General features: G+C 43.4%; 2 protein-coding genes across 2 annotated transcripts; one reads left to right on the top strand and one right to left on the bottom strand.

Moving 5' to 3' along the window:
- Positions 1 to 450: 450 nt before the first annotated feature.
- On the bottom strand, positions 451 to 14,271 carry LOC306710011 (disintegrin and metalloproteinase domain-containing protein 11-like; the record flags this gene model as incomplete). The annotated part of the gene is made up of 24 exons (XM_079178375.1): positions 451 to 545; positions 1,304 to 1,415; positions 2,216 to 2,384; positions 2,514 to 2,633; positions 3,105 to 3,210; positions 3,325 to 3,388; positions 3,470 to 3,520; positions 3,612 to 3,692; positions 3,994 to 4,086; positions 4,184 to 4,255; positions 4,384 to 4,483; positions 4,971 to 5,022; positions 5,612 to 5,702; positions 6,172 to 6,256; positions 6,368 to 6,534; positions 6,728 to 6,799; positions 7,058 to 7,239; positions 7,637 to 7,697; positions 7,809 to 7,872; positions 8,028 to 8,110; positions 9,925 to 9,991; positions 10,355 to 10,431; positions 13,304 to 13,494; positions 14,211 to 14,271. The coding sequence occupies 24 exons, from the start codon at positions 14,269 to 14,271 to the stop codon at positions 451 to 453; spliced, it is 2,316 nt and encodes a 771-aa protein (XP_079034501.1).
- A 3,094-nt stretch (positions 14,272 to 17,365) lies between these two features.
- On the top strand, positions 17,366 to 20,006 carry 42sp43 (P43 5S RNA-binding protein; the record flags this gene model as incomplete). Its single annotated transcript, XM_079177278.1, has 9 exons — positions 17,366 to 17,500; positions 17,616 to 17,716; positions 17,789 to 17,885; positions 18,035 to 18,123; positions 18,402 to 18,475; positions 18,693 to 18,773; positions 18,855 to 19,084; positions 19,387 to 19,440; positions 19,743 to 20,006. 9 exons carry the CDS (start codon positions 17,366 to 17,368, stop codon positions 20,004 to 20,006), a joined length of 1,125 nt encoding a protein of 374 aa, XP_079033404.1.
- Between the last annotated feature and the right edge of the window lie 534 nt (positions 20,007 to 20,540).

Genomic DNA, 20,540 nt, shown 5'->3' on the forward strand with positions numbered 1-20,540 from the left:
GAACAGTACAGAAGAAGTACAGCAGCGAGGGCATTTGGGGTCAGGACGCTGCCTGTAACACGATAACGCAGGCTAGAAGAGCACCAGAGGTAAAACTTTTAAAAAGCATTACACTTTTCCACAAATGGCTACTAACTCAAGTGGACTTGAGAAAAGTGCTGCAGCGGTTCCTGGCAGATCAACACCTCAGTCCTGTCATTAGAATAAAAAGGGACGGAAAGGTGCAGGATGGAGCTCAAGGTTTGACTAATGATTCAATCAAAGAAAACAACCGGCGTGGTGTTTTGTACAGATTTTGACGCCAAAAGCAGTTCAAAGCATTTGCGCGGTTAAGCTCAGAATTGACATCCCATTTCCCCTTCCCCCGGTTGGATGACGTGTTGCAAACTAGTATTTCAGAGAGGTGAGAGTGGGAGGAGCAGACAGGTACACAAAGGCATGCCAGAACTCTTACTTAAATCCCCATCCTGTTCCCCCTAGGACTATAGCTGCCAGGAGAATAGCACCTGCGATGGACCCTATTATGATATTGGTGCCACTGGGACCTGCGCAGAGGAAGGAGGAGGGAGGAAGGGTGCGGAGGAGGAAGAGGAGGAGGGGCAGAAACAAAACAACACCACTAAAAAACACACATCAGAGGACAGCATCGACACTGTACATCAACAACAACAACTAGAGAGAGACGAGGGCAGATGGTAAGATACCTGCAGACAGAGAAATAGAGATGAAGCGAAGGAGGACGATACCAGCACGTGGGGTGGAGGTGGGGGGGGGGGGTGAGCGAGGGGGGTCAGGGAGACAACAGTGACAAAAAAAAAGAAAGGAGAGAGAGTTGTATTACTTTGTTCTCATTCCCCCTCTCCTGCTCTTTCAGCTGGACACCCTCTTGCTCAGGGTGGCCTTTTTTTGGCCCTATGAGTGCAGCAGCTCAATTGCTCTGTGTCATTGGCAGACTGCAAGAAAGTAAGGAAGACACTTGAAGATGGCAGTGACTGCAATATATGCAGTACTACCTTACACATACACACACGTACACACACATACTGCACATATGCTCTCATGAGTAAACGTGTCTCAACACACACCCTCACTCTTCTGATATTGAAATCAAGACTCAGCAGGAAGTTAAACACTGCGTGTACTTAATATCTCACAAAAACCAGGTGAACTACTCTGTGTGTTTTGAGGACAAGATCCTGTGCTCCACGTCAGTACATAGAGATGATGATGGGTAGAGCGTATGAGGGGAATATGAGAGGCAGACAGAAAGAGAGACATGAGCAGGTTGAAAGGCGCTGTGGACCTTTCTTCTCTGGGCCAGTCGGGACTGTTGGCTCAGGGATGGGATCAAAGACACTGCAGTCCTTCCCCGTGTAGTCCCGGTCACAGATACACTTCACCTCGTTACTGCACGTCTACAAGAGAGAGAGAGAGAGAGAGAGAGAGAGAGAGAGAGAGAGAGAGAGAGAGAGAGAGAGAGAGAGAGAGAGAGAGAGAGAGAGAGAGAGAGAGAGAGAGAGAGAGAGAGAGGTGAAAATCAAGTGCAATAGCTGCTAACAGAAACAGAAAAACAAGCAAGATGTTAAAACCACTATGTAGCCAGTAAGCATGGGGCTGGTGATATACACGTCAAAATACATCAATGAATTAATCCTTGTTAAAGATGGGCTGGATTTCAATTGAATTGTAATTTTAGTGACATGTAGCCATTGTTTCAACAACCTTTCAGGGACAGTATTTTAACATATAGTCATTTGGATGCTGCTGAAGCAACTTTTGCAACTTTGATGATTTTGGATCTAAATATGATCATTTTACAGATAAAAATGAAGAGGAAATCTTTCAAACAAAACAATGGTTATTTATCATCTATATCTAAATGTGAAACCGATACATACATGTTACAGTACTATATTACTATTACTATTACTATTGAATGGAGGGTTGTACACATAATGTACCCTTTTTGTTGACACTGTCATAAACGTGTTCATATATTTGCATTATAGAAAAAATATTAGAAACACCACCTTTAACTATGACCTCAGTAATAAAAGCATAATTACATTTTTCTGACAATGTCACCAAGAACATTACGAGCTTCATAAAGAGAGATATTACAGCAAGGTTCGCATTAGTTTAGATTATTGGCTACTGAGTGCATGTGACCTATATGTCTGTAGAACGTGAAGTTGTGAGTTCAGGAAATCTTTACCCCGTGGTCAGAACAAATGCGCCCATAGTTAGATCCTGAACAGGTGCTGAGATTGAACGCCGCCACAGGGAGGCAGCGTCGCTCCAAACACATCATGTTGGGCCCACAAGGAGTGCCCTCCTCCACATAGCCCAGGTCTGAACCGTCCTCCAGCAGAGCATGGCCGCCTCTGATTGAAGCGTCCAAACATGTCACACAGGTGGGAAAGGAGGCGTACAATTAGACATTTAAGGACGTGGTATTCTAATTGTTAAACTCTGTTATTTTGTGGCAGATCACATAGACGTGACCCACTTACCTGCAGTCCAGGTATTTGTTCTGGTGGTAGAGGGTGAAGCTGGTCACCTCACCCTGCAGGTCTCCAAACTTTGGTTTCATCGTCACATTGGCACAGAACAGGAAGCCACATAAGACATCCCTATCAGGAAAAAAATTGAATGGCAGAGAACAAACTCTGGCTGTGTTCACAATACCATTTGGCGATCTAGTTATCACAAAACTATTATTTATATATATATTATTATTACAAGTATTTCAGGATTTTATGCAACAAAAGCTGTTTATAAGGACATAGCTTCCGCATTCAGAATGCAACAGTAGGGCCCCGCCTATTTGTTTTTTATATTTTCTTTAAAAAATTGAAATTCTATGGCCCAGAAGTGTGAGCTATATGCGTTGACTAAAAAGACATACAGCACACAATAATAGAAACAAATATTGGTGTTCTTTGTCTTTTCATGACATTTGTTGAAATCGTAAAATAAAGCTAGGCTTCTCTTTTTAATTAAGTAAAGATTCAAACTTGAGCAGATCAATATGTGCAGAAAAAGCAGAATGTAGTGAAGACACTGTTATCCTTCAATATATATCAGTAAGAGGTGTGACTCACGGCTTGTTGCACTGCAGCCATCCTTGGCCTTCAGGACCCGGACCACAGTTGCCTTTCTCTGTCCCCTCAGCGTTCAGCTTCTCATAACAAAACCGGTCTGCTGAATCTGGGAGGGCAAACAAACATACTAATCAGACTGTTGTAGGCAGAATGAGACTACAAAGCCATATATACACAACACACCCTTTCCAGGTGCAAGCGGCATGTGTTCTATACTCACTATAACCCCAGAGTCCCCTACACTGTCCGTCACGAGTCCTGCATCGTCCACCGTAACAGCGGCCCTGAAGAAATGAGACAACACTAATTAAGCATCTGTAAGCGTGAACGGCAGACCAGAAAACATGCCACAAACGAGCCCTTACCTGATTAGTATCACACATGTAGCCATCTAGATTGTGCACGTTATGAGGACACTGCAAAAGAATTAGGGTACTTAATGTTCTGGACGCCCTGCTTGATCTTGCTGGGTTTTTTTCCCCAGTGTTACATTACAGTCAACTCTACCTGGCTGGAGTCTCCGGTGCAGCTCTCTGGGATATCACAGTCGTTCACAGCCTCTCGACATACCACGCCTCTCCGCTCGTACTAGGTCACAGCATCAAAAAGGCAGGGAAATGCTGGATAAGTCATATACAGTAATTTATCATTCAAGATGTAGAGATAAGTAACACTTAGTAGACTTTTTTTTTTTTGCATTTTGGGGAAAAGTACTGTTTACATTGGGCACACAACAGGAATCCCTGGACACTAATATAAAGGTTGTAGGGGTTGAATATTAAGCCACGCCTTACGACTAGAACAAATGTCTTATTCCTGCTATCCCGATGAGCAAAACACATACAGAAAAGGCTATTACTATATCAAGTTATTTCTTTGGTGGACTCACCTTGCAGCTACTGCAGCAGAGTCCGTTACTGCACATGGCATCGTGGGTAAGTGTGCACTTTTTACAGCAGGCTCCTCCACTACGGGCGCACTCCTGCAGCCATAGACATAAAAACAAACCTTCAGCTCCGCTCCACAAAAAACAGCTTCGGAACCTGCTTTCATGCATAATGTCCCAACTGGGTACTCACCACTTGGGATCCACAATCACACTCTTCCCCTGGCTCCACAAAGCCATTCCCACACTCTGGAGGGTCCAACAGCTGAGAGAGACAGAGATGGACATATGAGCATATATATATATATATATATATATATATATATATATATATATATATATATATATATATATGTGTGTTAATCACATCCTACATCCCCACATGGCCCTCACCTTGTTTGGCTTGTTGAAGAGGCAGCTCCCACCCCCTTGGAGCAAGAACTGGATGTACTCATCAACACTGCAGCGAGAAAACTTTCTGGGCAGATAGTATCTGTATCCACAAACACAAACACACAGCACAATGCTTTTCTGCCAGTAAGGAATGCCAGATCCACTGTGGGTGTCTGAGCCATCACTTTGCAATCAGACAGAAATGTTACCATCTGTAGTAGGATATTAATCAAATTAATAATTGTATTGGTATTGTTCCATTTGGTATGGAGAGACAAATCCAAATAGTTTAAATAAGGTTTGTAATTCTTACAAAGGTAATTGGCACATTTATGTCTGATGTTTCAACATTTCTTTTTAACCCGTCAGATACAAGCTGTGATTTATCACAAGCTTGGCTCGTTGAAGACTGAAGGGAAAGCATCCCTCTGTTACAGCTGTTAAATTGTCTAACTGACAGAAATGAACAGAAAAAGAAAGCAGAGGGAGTGAGTGCAACAAAACGTGTCGACAGACAGAGAAAAGATTAATTTTACAGGTGCGTTGTGTTTTGTTGTCACTTGTTGTGCACTCATGTGGATCTTTACCCCGTGTCTTCCATGATGCACCCGAGCCAGGCGTCTGGGCACCTGCAGTCTCCTGTGAAGAAGACCAGGAGGAAGAAGAGCACAGATGAGAGGAGGAAACTTAAATAAATCAATGTGAAAGAAAACAATGTGATTATCATCATTTACAACCTACAACCAACCAAAACTCTTGACACTTCATATGCTGCAGCAAAAAAGATTGATGATCAACAAAGAAGACTCTTTATTGTTGATCATAAATCTTTTTCCCTAGAACTGATACCTAGTGACAGAGGTAAGGACAGCCTATAGTGTGTGCACTGAGCTCTTGTCCTGGCATTGAATAATGGACCTGATGGATCTTCAACATTAATCACAGAGCCCATTGTTCAGTGGCGGCAATGCTCCAACCACCGACCCCTCCTTCTTGGACTCAGGTGACTAATCACCTAATGGAGAAGTCTAATTACAGAAGAGAACAGGACAGGGACACCAACACCCAACGCTCCCTCTAACACCCCCTCTCACTACCGTCCCTCCCTGCCTCAATCCTTCCCACACTGATCTCGCTCTCTTGCTTTGATCATTTATTCAGTTCAACCCCCGGCTTTGCAGGTCCTATCTTCCCTCCTGCATTATCTGGCTTTCCTGTCATCTGTTACCTGCAGAGTTGCGGACGTTGTTCCACCTCATGCCGATATTCTGGCCCAGACTCTGGCACAAAGTGATGGCCATTGCGCCTACATTCCCATACTGCAACAAATTCACATAGAATTGACAGAGGAGGGTTTTATTGTGAGATGGGGACAAATCAATGTTTTACCGGGGCGATATGTGCTGGACTATTTCTAGGCTCGGACCAGTAAGGTGGTTGGTAGGCAGATTTTGTTTACCTTTGGAGAGAGCCGGGCTCACTGTTACTGTTTCCAGTCTTTATGCTGAACTAAGTGTCTGCTGGCTCAAGCTAGTTATTTATTATACAATCATGAGAGAGATACAGATGAAAAAAAAAGAAAGTGAATCAGCATTTCTCCCGAAATGTCAAACTATTTCTATAATTTGTCGTTTATCTAATAATTCTGTTGCAACACAACTTGAAACCTAAATTAGAAGTGTCCATGTTGCTCCAGATTTGTAAAGAACTATTTTGCTTCTGATCCCAAATGTAAGTTTTAAGTTGAGGTGCTTCATTATAGAGACAACCTTTTTAGATTTTCCTCACCTCGTTGATGCCTCCTCCCCTCGTTAGAGAGCACACTCCTCCTGTGTAGGCCGTCCCACTGCGGCTGCTGTGAAATGTACGCCCTCTGAGGTGCAAAGGAAAGATACCACAATAAAAAAATAAAATAAAAAAAACTCAACAAGCAACCGAACATCAAATATTATCCTCATTTATCAAGATATTAGATTCCTCTTACGAGAAAAGATGGACAACGTCGCTCTGATCTTTGACGTTGTCCTTCCTGTACTTCATGAAGTTCTGCAGCGTTATCAATGGATCTTCTACGACTGGCATCATATTTTTAGAGGACCAGGTCTCCATAGCAACCAGCACGATCCTCGTGTTCAACTGTTCCTTGTAGATCTGGGGACCAAAAAACGACCGTCATGTGGCATGACACATGTGCTGTGAACACTGTGTGCAATCTGGGATAAAACATTTTCAAATGTAGAAATAAGCACACACGTCTTGACAGGTGGCAGTGTGTGTGTGTGTGTGTGTGTGTGTGCAGAGTTAAGGAATAGGAGGATTGTAATCCTTCAAACAAAGCTCTTACCGCGTCTGCCATGTTGACCACTGCTTTGGCAAAGTTCTTGGTTTGGCTGTTGGAGCGACGCAGCTGTACAAACTGTGGAGACACAGAGATACACAGATGGTGTAAGAGATGGATCACATTCACTCTCTCACACATAAATACACGCACGGAATACATTTAAAGGAATGTCACTGATTTTATTTTTTATTTATCTTCAGCTATATTTTAGTATTTTAGTTTCCACTGACACATCAGCATCTCTACATGTATACCTCTGAGGACAGTTGTAACAGTATGCTCTGATATTAGCGGATGCCACATAATTAGCAGTGAAGAGTACTTTTAACTCACCATTTCATTGTCGTTGACCACCATCAACTCAATATATTTGGTCTCAGTCTGGACAGAGGGTTTGCGAACATATCTCTTGGATCGCCTCAGCCCCCCAGACCCCTGCTGCTCCCTCATTTGGTCCGGTCTGTCGTCATCACCATCACCTCCTCTGCTATCCCACTCATCGTCCTCTGTACAGTCTGGACACACAGAGAAGCAGAGCTGCAGGCACTTAGAGCAGTATTACCATTTCCTTGTGCTGTAAAAAGGTGCAGAGCAAACATTCCTATCTCAATTTCAGTGAAAACGTTACAGTTCCCATTACAAAAAGCTGTAACTGTAATCATCACAATCATGGTTTTTGAACATACTCCAATAATTGTGTTGGAGGTTTATTGGACAGTAACATAAGCAGTACATAAGCAGCAAAATGTATTGCAACAGTGGACAGTGGGTTTTATCTAATTTATCTAATTGAAGGAAAGGCAATTATATGAATATATTGAAATATCATAAAGATAAGAAAAGACTTAAAGGTTGTACTATTCCGATGTGATATGAGTGTCAGTAGTTTATGCTTTAAATGCAATCGTGTACCTGGGCAGTGGGGGGAAAGTCTGATATCAGGCATTCTGCGGATTACGTGAGCGCCACCATCCTATAAACAGAATACACCCAGATCACATTAGACAAATAAGGAAAATCGGCATTCAGACTCACAATAACTTGGGAATGATCTACTATCAACTACTATCCTCTGACTATTTACCTGTTTGCTCCCATTGTGAACAGGCTCAATCCCGTAAGAGAAGAAGCCGTCAGAGAACATGCCGCTATGGACCAACAACAAGAGAAAGACACTGAGATGCAGAGCAGAAAGAGACAGAAAGCTTAAAAATCAAACAAAATAACGTAATTATGTGAGCAGAAAAATATAGCAGGACAACAAAATGTGCATTTATAAATAAAGGTTTACTGTCAGGCTCACCACAGGCCGTGGCAGGTGGAGAGAGCTGCCCAGGACTCTGGTAAACCTCTTAACCGTCCCTGGTAGTAGCAGTGCTCCCCTCCCTGTGGACACAATGCACCCCTGTTTCATGAAACAATCTCTACTGACACATTTCAGGCTTTGCATGCTGTCTTTTTAGCCTTCATATCAGAATAGCACCGCTCTCAGGGGAAACCTCTCACAACCTCTCCCCCTTTCCACATTATCGCTTTTATGGCACAGCTTGTGACCTACTTGTGTCCTGCGCTCTACTCCACTCTATTCTGCTTCACTGACAATGGAGGTGAAGGTAAATCGATGACAAGCATCTCTTCAATAAATTAAAACTCATGTTCTGAGAATGTAACATGACGTGACTGTGGAGTAGGAGGGCTGCATCTGCATCATCTGCTCCTTCCTGTCCTCGTAACAACCACGACAGAGCCCTGGCTTTTGTCTCCAGCTAACACTCCCTCAAAAGAGGGCGCTCTGCTTCACGAGAAGGTCACAGCGGCGAAGATGAACCACCAGGAAAGGTGAGAAAAGTGAGAGACACTGTCTCACCCGGATCAAATTGAGTTCAGCAGGGTGTCTCAACCTTGCCACAACACCTTGGTGCTTAATAAAATGGAGGAAAAAAAAACCACATGCTGACGACAGAGACGAGTCTGGTGACGCGCTGCCCTGAACGCATCACACCTGCCATGTCCAGCAGCAGCATCAGAGGCATTACGTGAGGCCTCCGTCCAGCTGAGTGACAATCTGCTCTGACTACAGGTCTCCATCCCCGACCCTTGCAAGCCACCTCTCCCTCCCGCCGCTCTGGGAACAAACCCAGATTGTCGATAATCACACATACACCCCCAAAATAACTCCTCCCTACTCCAAAGCTCGTCTTGCCTTTGTATCAACTGACATTTTACTCCTCATTTTCCCTCCTCCTCCTCCTCCTCTTCTTTTGCTCGCCCTTTCCTCCCTCTCGCTCTTCTTTCATCCTCTGCGCTGCCAAGAAGTTAATGACACTGCTGAGCAAACCGGTTGCTATAGAGACAGGCTTGTGATTGGTCAGGAGGACTGAGGGAGAGTTTGGAATGATTGTGGGTGGGGGCATGGAGTGCTTGGTTTGGTGGGTGGGTGACTGCTGGGGGGGGGGGATAAGCAGCGAGTGGCACATTTAGACAGAAAAAAAGAAGCATTAGCCATCCCTCCTGGCTTGCCAAATGCAGTGACATTCCTCTGGTTTGTCCTGACAAGAACACATCACATTAGATGTCAAGGCTTTCATCCATTTTCCTGTTCTCTATCTCTATTCTTTGAGCTTGTGGCTTTACATCACAGGCACCCACTGACTTTCTTCTTGACTGTCTGAGAAAGGCCACAGCTGAGAGGCATGCATGCACACCGCTGATAGGAAGAACCCAAGTATGTAGAGCACAGCAATAAACAGTTAGTTGGCAGCCTACTTTTGAAGCAGAGATCACACAATGCACTTTCTATAAATAGAGAAAAACGGGAGGATGAGATCAAACTGTAAAAACCTCCATAAAACATCACAATCACATAAAAAGATCAGCCTTAAAAGGTAAAAACAAGAAATGAGGCTTAAATGAAAAGGCTCTGCGTTAGATGACCTTAAAATATAAATGAGACATAGCGACTTTGTTATATAAAGAGCTCTAGAGAGGCATTGCATCTGACAAACAAAACTTTAAATGCATTCTAAGATTTACTGGCAACAGCACCAGTGTAAAAGTCTCAGTTTCCGCAGCCAAAGAACTGAACGCTGCACTGCCGCTCTGGTCATCTCATTATTATGCTGCCTTCTCTGTGCCAAAAGACAAGTTCACTCACTAAAATCCTGTCCCTTCACATCCCCGCCCCACGCAACCTGTCTTACCACAGACTGTGAGGGTCTGCCGTTGTGGTTAAAGTGCCGTTCCACATATTCTGAAGACAGGAGGTGGCTGCAAAGAGAAGAGAGATGCCATGAACATCTCCAACAGCATTATCTCCAAGTATTCAAAATTGGTGTCATCAGGGTTATTTTCCGCCTGTTGTTCTCACCTAAACTCAACATTTTATTAGCATGCGGTGTTCATAAAAATCAGTGGAACCTCACAAACATGCAGCAGTGTGTGTCTGTGGGTTTTCCACATTGGTATTCCCCATCTTGTCATGTAACATAATAGAGGCGCTAAGTGCATTTGCTTAAGTGCTGGCAAATGCTAATGAGAACAGCTGCAGTGAATTAAGAGCACCTACTGATATACTGTATTGAAGTGTGTACAAAAAGGCAGAGCTGATGATTTTGGGACAGTAATACTAACTGGTTTAGCTCCAGGTCCAGAGTGAAGGTGTGTCCAAAGGCTTCCACTTGGAAACAGCTCTGGGCCAAGTGGACGGCCTGAAAAAAGAAAAACAAACCCACAGAGACTTATTTCATTGTTGATAAATCAAAGTGTAACAAAACGTTTGTGGTTAAGAGCGTCACTCAGTTAAAGCCAAAGAGTGATTGTGAAAAGGTTCTATGAATAATTCAACAGAATCAATAGTGTGTACGCTCTAAAAGCAACTCGGCAGCTGAGATATTATGATTGATAAAGTCTCCATTGATCGACAGTGAATGCCAGCATTCAGGCAGGCACGACTGCAGAGAGCTATGGCTGTTTACCAGCTGAGCTGGAATTTCGTGATTGAGATGGATGGAGCGGGAGGAGGCAGAAGAGGAGGAAGAGAAAACTTTGCTGGTATATGGTCTATATTCAGCCATGCTGTGCCAATGACCCTAATGGACAGCCGCCAATGCTGAGGAGGTGAGGAGACAGCAGGGCCATGAGTGAGAGAGGGATTTATTGCAGTCTAAACAGTGCGCCTCTTCAGCAGCCATGACTGTGCCAGCATGGCTTTGATCTCAGTCTGGAGGAACCAGGCCGCAGTGAATCACAGGGCTTTTACAATAAAATGCATCACTACCCGGGAATTATTCTCCCCAGTGAGTATGGACAACAGATTTCTTACTACTGTCTTGGAGAGGCTGAAGCATGGTGTCATCAGGGCTTCGGTCTCTGTGCAGTAATGTCGTCCCACGGTTTATATTGGTCGCGGTTGTGTTTTGATCATTGTGTGATACTGCTCTTGGTGGTTGACAAACTGTTTTCACCAGAAGTTCCATTTAGCAGCCGCTCTGGATCTTTCGATTGTATCGCGATATCTTCCTCAGCGGAAGGAGTTTGCACAGTTGCAATGAAATTGCTCAAAGTTACATTTTTGTCCACATTGGTTCAAAAGGTGAGATTGAAATTTAATTATTGACAAAACAATGTCACGACCAGGTTCTATTAGCAGCTCTGGAGCTTTTGATCCTACCACATCATCCATCCATCTTCCTACAGACCTTTTTGAGATATTAAAATGCAGATGACTCATTATTTTATATCAAATCAATATTCACTTTAACATAATCATAGTAATGCCAAAAGATGTGGCTGACTTTTTTGTTTTTAACAACAAACTGCTACATTTACGTGGGAATTGGTCTCACAGAAAGTGCTTTCCTTCAGGAAATTAACCTTAAAATCACTACATTACATGAACAATAGAGGCCATTAACCAGTACAAATCTATTTCAGATCCACCTACCACACAATAATGTAAATATCCTGGTACAGGATATGAACCTCAGCCTGAAATCTTAAAATAATGTTAATCCAATCTGTGCTAACAGAAAATGTAGTCTTGATGCAAAAACATTGAAAAACATGAACACTAATTTGTCTTTCAGTGTCAACTGAACACAAAAAAAGATAATAGATAAAAATGAACTAGAGCGGCAAGAATGCTGTCTCATCACTTTTCAACGCAGCATGATGACAGAACAGAGGGAACAAGTTAAACTCATCCCCTGCTGCTTCTAAATGTATCATGTCCCTCATTCTAAGTATCTTAAATACCTCAAAAACAACAACAGCAGATCTAGTAGAGCAGCGGAAACAGGGACGTCTGAAACCTTGTCTGCTTGAACAGTGCCATCATTTGTATCTTCTGAATGTATATTGTGGTAGCTGTTGTTGCTTTTTAATTCATGTAAGCTAAGACAGCTTCTCCTCAAGGGGCAACACCATTCATCTTAACTATAGCCTTCAAACATGTGACTCTGCGTGTGTGTGTGTGTGTGTGTGTGTGTGTGTGTGTGTGTGTGTGTGTGTGTAAGGAGCCTAATGTACTCTCTCATAACAGTTATATGAACTATATCAACTATATCATATCAGCATGATAGAGAGAGATGCGAGGAGTGATCAAACCACGTGGACCAATGCAGCACCTCTCACACAGGCCTGCTTCATAATGAATGGGGACATACTTCAACACACCGCTGAATAATGAAGAAGCCGGGGGGGGGGGGGCTCAGCGCAGCAGCCGGGTGGTCGGACATTATGACTGAATATTTCAGGACAGGCTAAGCTTTGTCATGTGGAATGAGGGCCACTACAAAACAAACATGCAGGCAAACATTTAAACAGCTCTCCGATAAACGGTGCATTCGCTACAATGCTTGCACAGTACACAGAGCAGGTCAGAAGGTTTTAGTTTCAGATTTTAGGCAGGAAAAATGGCTGAAAAACAACAACTTGTCTGTCTTGGACATTAATTCTCAGTGGACATTGGAAAGGATTTCTTCACTAACTGGGTCAAAATAACGAGGAGCGGAGACTGCTGCAAGACACCACTCTTTACTCTTTACCCTGTGTAGCAGAGGCTGCCTGAGCAACAGAGACATGAATGCTACACTGTTACAGACACTGGAAAAAAATCAGGTTTCCATCAGCAGCACAACAGCCTGTGTTACTGTCACCCCCATATATCTCCACACAGACTTGCTACAATGCCACCAATAGTGAATCTCTTCAGTAAGGATGCATGCTGAGCACTAGATTTCTACATACTGATCTGCACATTAAGCTGCAAGCACCCTTTTCGTATGATTTTGCGCCAGAAAAAAAAGTTCTACCTGTGTATGTGAGGTAACAATGAATAAATATTCTCATACATTGCCCAACTGGGATACTTTCTTTTTAATTAAATTGCAATGAAATTGATCTATTCCTCATTTTGCCGGGAGATTCATGAAAGCTATTTAAGGACTCCTGGGTGTACTTGCCGATCAAATTAAGACCACTGGGCTGAGAATCAGAGAATCAAATGATTCATTGTGAAATAAACAGCATTGGGAATATTACATATATAAAGCATTGGGGTTACTATTAGTTACAACTTACCAAGGTGTTCCCGGTGCTGTTCTTCACCCTGGTATCCAAGTGGTCATGAGCCATTTCTTCCTCCGACTCAATCTGCTGCACCAGCCGCTTTGGATAGGTGACCTTGGGGGCAGTGTCCCCGCTGTCCGGCTGCCCTGTCGGGGTAAACCAGTCCCAGATGCCTCCATCCGGTGCCGGGCTACTGTCCACACCTGCAGGTACAACAGAGACACTCTCACCACAGGCTCATGAGTGTGCAGAGGGCTTGGCAAGGCAGGGACACACCTGAGCCTGTCCAAATTGGACCTGGTAGTTGTGTAGTAAACAAAGTGTTTATTTAATAAGTCACAATGTGTGACCATTCAGATCAGTGTTTTTTTTTCTGTACGCTAATAGTTTGTTGACCTAATTTATCACACTGAGCAGTTAATAACGTTTTATCAGTCACTGCTCTATTAGAAGAAATTTGGTGGACAAAAGGTTTTAATTAAAAATAATTGATGATGTAATTTGTCATAGTTTATAAGCTCTATAGTAGCCCGACGCCCATTTATATACAGCTATACACAAGACCATGTAGCTTCAAATCTCAGCAATCATCATGTGAAACGCGTTTCCTTTGTGATTGACAAGTTATATTATTGTGCTTTTCGATGTGTATTGGATTAAACAAAATAGTTATGGGCACGTTTCATATAAGCGATGGGGCCGCGATGCAAATGTGTTGATGTAGCAAATCTACCGTGCTTTCAGGCCAGCGGACTGGTTGTCACCGAGCTCCCGCTACAATAAAATCACAGCCTACACCGGGGACAGAAAAGTGCTGGTGCAAGGGGAAAAAATGTGGATGCAAAGGAAACGAAAAGGGTGCTCCCGCTCTTTATCCAAACCCCCCTCTCTCTCTCTCTCTTCTCTCTCTCTCTCTTACCTGAGACCGCACGCCTCTCCCCCACTGCAGCAAAGACCATGAAGCACCACACCGCCAGCATGATCTTCACATATTCTCCTGGATTACAACATCGAGAGCCGCAAAATGTCACAAACCCGGCCGACCGAGGGAAAGAAAAAGACCAAAAAAAACGCACAGCAGAGATGATGGCGAGGAGCGAAAGTGAATCTGCTAAACATCTGATGATGCGCGTTCTCTCTCTCTCTCTCTCTCTCTCTCTCTCTCTCTCTCTCTCTCTCTCACCCCTCTTCTCTCTCCCTTCTCTCTCTCGCTCTCTCTCTCAGTTCCGGCAAACGCCGCTGTTGAAAATGTGGATTAGCATGTCAAAATGATGAAAAATGAATCACAACCCAGGCCCACGGCGGAGATGATCACTGCAGGCCAATATATCGATCAGTGAGGGAATAGTGAGGAGCGTGCGCATCTCGGATGCAAAGCTCCGCAAGGCTGCGCGGGTGCATTTGTGTGAATGGTTGAGGTTATACGTGTAGGCTATAGCCTATATATGAATCTGCAGTACGTGGAAACGAAGGGATGGGAAAGCGAAGAGAAATACATTGGGTCTGCGGGGAGGACACGTGGGACCGTGGTACCCTCCCTCATCCCGAGCAGCCTCCTCCTCTCGTTGCCAGGGAGAGGATGCGACAGCCCGGCTCTTGCCGAGGCGCGCGGCCGAACAGAAGCCATAAAAGGGAGGGAACGACAATTCATTAATTTTCTAAATGTAGCCGACGGGTATGAATGGCACGATATTTCGGAATACATGAAGAAGATATGCAGGATGAATGTGTGTCCCGAACGAGGAGAGACATCACAGCAGTAACTTACTTGCTACACCAGAGGCCCTAACGTCATGTAGTCTTGTGTTTCATGTTGACTGTTATTGTGCCGTTACACGTGGACAAGTCCCTGTCATTCTCTGCTGTGAAATAACAACAAGTTCTATACATTAGTGGGATGATATAAAAGCTGGGGATGCTTAGACTATAGGTGTCACAAGTTCACCTTAATAGTTCATATTTTGTTCACAAACAGATCCAGCTGCCCCTGCAATCCCCTCAGCTGAGCATCCCCGCCCATGTCCACATGCCCATCAGCCACTTATTCTTATCAGCCCAGATTCCACCATGGGTCAGATAAGAGTAGCTATCCCGCAGTTTTCTGCCTTTTCAATTTTGCCTGCCTGATTTGAAGGATTTACCTATCTCCCTCTTGGTTTTGGCTGCCTGGTTTTGTGACCCCTGCTTGTTTTTTTCCGACTTGATTAAAGGATTTTGGAAACACAATTACTGCCTCTGAATTTGCCCTTTGATTCTGAAATACATTAATATTAAATCATATTTGCATTTCTTGAAGAATGGTAGATTTTGATTTTGGCTTTTCAGTTATGGCAACAGACAATTACGTTTAGCTTATCTGGAACCTTTAAGGATATAGATGCAGAAAACCTGACATGTCACTATACTTCAATTAAATGAAAAACATTGGTATAATATAATGTTTAAAAAATGGTAAATACTCAAAACATGCATCAATATAAACATATTACTGTGCTGGCAACACATTTAGTAATACAGAAGTGATTTAAGTCGTAGCCTACTGTCTGATGTATGAATTTAACCAGCGTATCAATTGGCTTCTTATTAGGAACCATAACCACAGATCAATCAATTAGAACTGGAGACCTGCCATGTATCAATATGTGTTGCGGTCTCAGTCCATGTGACCTGCAGGGTTTGTTTCCTGATGCAGTTCAAGCCTTCCAGCAGCCATCCTGCAACACTAATGGAGGCATATTGTACACTGACAGCCCCTTCTGAATATTTCATCATACCCCCCTTTGAGAGTAACAGGGATCAAGAGATAGTAGGGAAAAGATGGAGGGCAGAGCAGCAGGAGGAGTGCAGCATCAAGGGCCAAATATATAGGTGCTGGTCCCTTCTCTGCTGAGAAAACGTATAGTTCTCAAAACAGACCTCATTCCAGTTCAGACTGGCCTTTTGGTAATCTAAACTCAACCATCAACACTGTGCCTTTTAGTGGTTTCCATATCACACAATGCTGATGCACTCAAGTAAGTATTCAGAAATCGTACCACTGAGAAAGAAAAACTGCAAAGAGAACTGCGAGGACTCAGAGTAGGCTGACTGTGCTTCACCTGTATGTCATATTTATTATGAGTGGTTCTGTAGGGAACTAAGGAATCCAAACAATGAGGACTGTATTACAATGTCTACTTTAATCAACAGCTACTGCCACACAGTCTTTTCAGATGTCTGTTCCTCAGAAAAAAACTTTGATATAACAGAGATTTGACATCAGTCTTTGACTTCACATGTCATGAGGGAAGCTTCAACTATTTCTCTACTAAATCCTAAATTTAAAGTTACATAGAGCCACTATGTTACAGGCTATATTTGCTGCAGAGTTATGAAACTATTGTGAGTTTACAGTCAACCTAAATGCCAGAGCCTTGTGAGATAAAGGCACACTGCCCTCTACTGAATAGCTGCATCAAAAAACACACCAGAAGATGTGTTATTTGCAACTGCATAAAGTCAGCCGGACTAATCTGAAGTCTGATTACTTTTGGGAATAGATTTTTAGTTGTATATTCTTCGGGTCGGGTATCATTTTATTAAGACTCAGAATATGGCTTGAAGTTATTTCAAGTTTTTCCAGTGGGAAGTGTTAGAACCAGTCCTTCTTTAAAAGAGTATTGCATTTGAGCTGCTGGAAGTCCTGCATATGTGGACTTATCATATGTATTGCTATCAATCTGTCTTTTAATGCATAAAGTGCTACATTTTCTCTCCTGTAACTACTTTACAGTGTACCTCGCACTAAAATGTGCTACGATTTAACACCGACAGGCAACAACTGTCTGGCTTTGAGTAGTTGGCACATTCGTTCACTTGCCGTGTTTTACACTAATGAGTTCGGAGCAATTAGGTTAATTTGTTTCAGCTGTGGGCTACTTCTGGGGGGTGGCACTAGTGTTGAATCAGTGAACGCTGCTGGACGTTGCCAATGAAGCAATTAAGTTCTTTCACGGGGCTATAAGACAGGCTGACAAAAGCGGCGGGCTTTACGTGACATATTTTCTTTGGAGACGTGTTCAGATATCGAGAAGAATGAACGGAGTGCTCAGCGGGAAACCTGACGGCGGTCCGCCGCTGCAGCTGTTGAACTGCGCCCACGCGGACTGTGGAGCGACTTTCACCAGACAGTGGAGACTGAAAGAGCACGAGACGGTGCACACCGGAGCGGTGAGGGAAATACCTAGACTGCTACATAAACCATTATGTTAACGATATCATACGTGCATATACTTGGCATAGGCCTTCTTGAAGTTGTAGGCTAACCGTTCACAAATGTCCACAGCGCCCGTGTCTCTGTACAATTGCTGGCTGCGATCGTCGTTTCACGCGAAAATCTCACCTGAGGCGCCACATGCTTAAGCACAGAGGGGTGAAGCAATTCCAGTAAGTCAAATTCGTGCGGTTGCACCCAACAACTAAAGCCTTCCACCTCATTTTAAACTTTGCTTTGTGCAGATGCAATTTTGAGAGCTGCACGGAGAATTTTTTCCACAATGGCAATCTGAAAAGACACGTGCGCTACGCCCACGGAGACAAAAACGAGTATTTCAAGGTTTGTCTAAATACACGTGTTTCCACTAGATGGCGCCAAAAGGCCAATATATAACAGCTTCCGCTGAAAGTCACTGCTCTTGATGTAAATAGTCAAGTTTTCAAGTCTTTTGTGTCATTTTAACCACTTGATTTTTTTTCTCTCCATAGTGTAACCAGACCAACTGCTCATTGACCTTCAAAAAACGCAGAGTGTTTAAACTGCACTTACAAGAGCATAACGTGCCTGCTAAGTCAAAGTATGTCTGTAGTAGCCTACACCACAACATCTCAGAAATAAGGGTGTATATTTAGCTGTGGTGTAAAACCCGACATGTTGCTGTGGGTTATTGAAATGCCTGAGACCATGAGCTGTTAAAGATTATGCACTTGCCATTTTAATTAATCAGATCTTTGATGCCTGGAGTGAAGGCTCTAGCAGAGATAAATGAGTGGTTACAGGCTGAGTGGGTGTGGTCCCAGTTGGCTTAGTTAAATGTATTTTTACCTCTCGTCTGTCCCCGGTGGGGGTACTCAGGTGTTCGAAGGATGGATGCGCTGCCACGTTCGACTCCCATATCGCCCGCAAAGCCCACGAGAAGAAGCATGCAGGTTGGTCTACTTCAATCTTAGGAGGGGTCCTTTGATATTTCACCCCTGTAAAATTCTTTAATTAAAAGGAGGTTCTGGTTACATTTGCGTGTAACCTTTTTGTGCATCTTAAGGACAAATTACATGTATGGTGTGTATGGTTCCTCCAAGGGCCCCAGAAGGTGACGAGCCTTTGATTTCCTGATACTCACTGGCCTTATCGTTTGTTTCCCTGCAGGTTACCGCTGCCCTCATGATGACTGCCAGGTGTTTGAACACACCTGGGGTAAACTTAGGAAGCACATGGCCCAACATCCAGGTAAATATGTTGTGGTCATATTACAGAAGTCCTGAGTGTTGTTTTGCATTTTGTTTTTCACAATTTTTAAATGTGTCGTAGCCACGTTCACATGCAAAGCATGTAAGAAGGTGTTTAAGAAAACGGATGCTCTGCGGAAGCACAAACGGATCCACGCTTCCCATAAGCCCGTGCTGGTTTGTCCCAGAGACGACTGCCAGGCCTACTTCTCCACAACCTTTAACCTGCAGCACCACATCCGCAAGGTGCACCTCGAGCTCCTCAAATACAGATGCTCCTTCCCCGACTGCCCACGCAAGTTTGCTATGCGGGTAAGTAACGCTTCTATTACTGGTCCTTGATAGATGTATCAGAATTGTTTCCTCCTTGCAGTCAAAGACTTGGAACTTAAATTCCTTTGAGTAATTTGCATCGTGCAGAACTGCCATTTTATTGAACAAAATGAATATTCCAATTCTGACCCGGCTGAGTCAAGAACATGTACAACTTCTGTCAATGGTTGTGAAGAACATGCCAAATCAATCTTAATTGTAATTGAGTGTTGACATTTTCATTTTGTGTTGAATGTAGTTTCAATAAGGGTATTACATTATGGCTTTGTTCTATTACACAGGAGAGTTTGACCAGACACCTGCTCCGCCATGACCCAAGCGCCGCCACCCGGAAGGTAAGTCTGATGCCATTATCCAACAGTACAGATGTGGACTGCAGATGTAGACTAAAGAACCACACACCAATGAGCTCTTAAGCTACCTGGCCAGGGGACTATTGATTTTGGATTTTTCTCTAAACCTGTTGAAATCTGACTCTCCTGTGCTTCTGGCCAACTAAAGCTTGAGCGAGTTGGCAGTTTACATGTTTTTTTCTGTCAAAGCATATACAATTTCTACTATTTAGGTTTTCAATTGATATGTTGTATCCAACTGCTCATTGTTCCAAAAATTCTCTCCTAAATTCTTATCCCAACAGAAACGTCAGAGGCCAAAGAAGTCCTGGCAGAAGCGTTTGGATGGACACCGTCTGCCCCTTGTGGAGGAAAACTTGCGTACCCTCTTCGCCCTGCGCATGCGGATCTCCAGACGTGCCAAGGTGGAAACCAACCTCGCCGGCCTCTTCAATGAACGCAAGATCCCTCACTACGTTGACCCAGAAGTCAACCTGCGCAATCTGTTTGGTATCAAACAGCCACGCTCTTTGGAGGAGAAGCCTGAGGTCCTACCACTAAAAGGTTGAATACAAATCTAACCAGACTAGCAGCGCTTCTTCACTGTTAAGTTTGAACTTCCTGAAATTGGTGAAGGCTTTAATTTGGACTTTTTTTTTTCTTACATTTTCTGGAATTGGGTCTCTTTGGTTGAGTTTTTCTAATGTAGCTGACATACATTAAACTATTTGAATTTCAAAGTCATTATTTGAATGTCACTTGACACATTGATTAGGATGTCAAGCTTTTGAGAATTTCAAAGATTCAATTGTGGTTCTTGAAGAAATCAGGTCTGAATTGAAATGCTTATTTTGTAACATGAATTTTGTTGACCCAATAAAATGAGTTACATTTTGATCAAAGCGGCATTTAAGTCTTTTTGACCTTGTGTTGAGAGAAGCGGTACTGAAGGTCTGCCCATCAGTAGCAGCTGCTGGAGAGGGCTCGTCTCCAGGACTAAACATTTGTTTGCTCAGTCTTGTGTCATTGCGATTTCAAGATCATCTAATTGTTGGTACACTCAAACAGCTGTTCTCCTCCAGCGTCTATCTTTTGAGCTAGCT

This window comes from Pholis gunnellus (genome assembly GCF_910591455.1).
Source record: "Pholis gunnellus genome assembly, chromosome: 17".
NCBI classification, from domain to species: domain Eukaryota; kingdom Metazoa; phylum Chordata; class Actinopteri; order Perciformes; family Pholidae; genus Pholis; species Pholis gunnellus.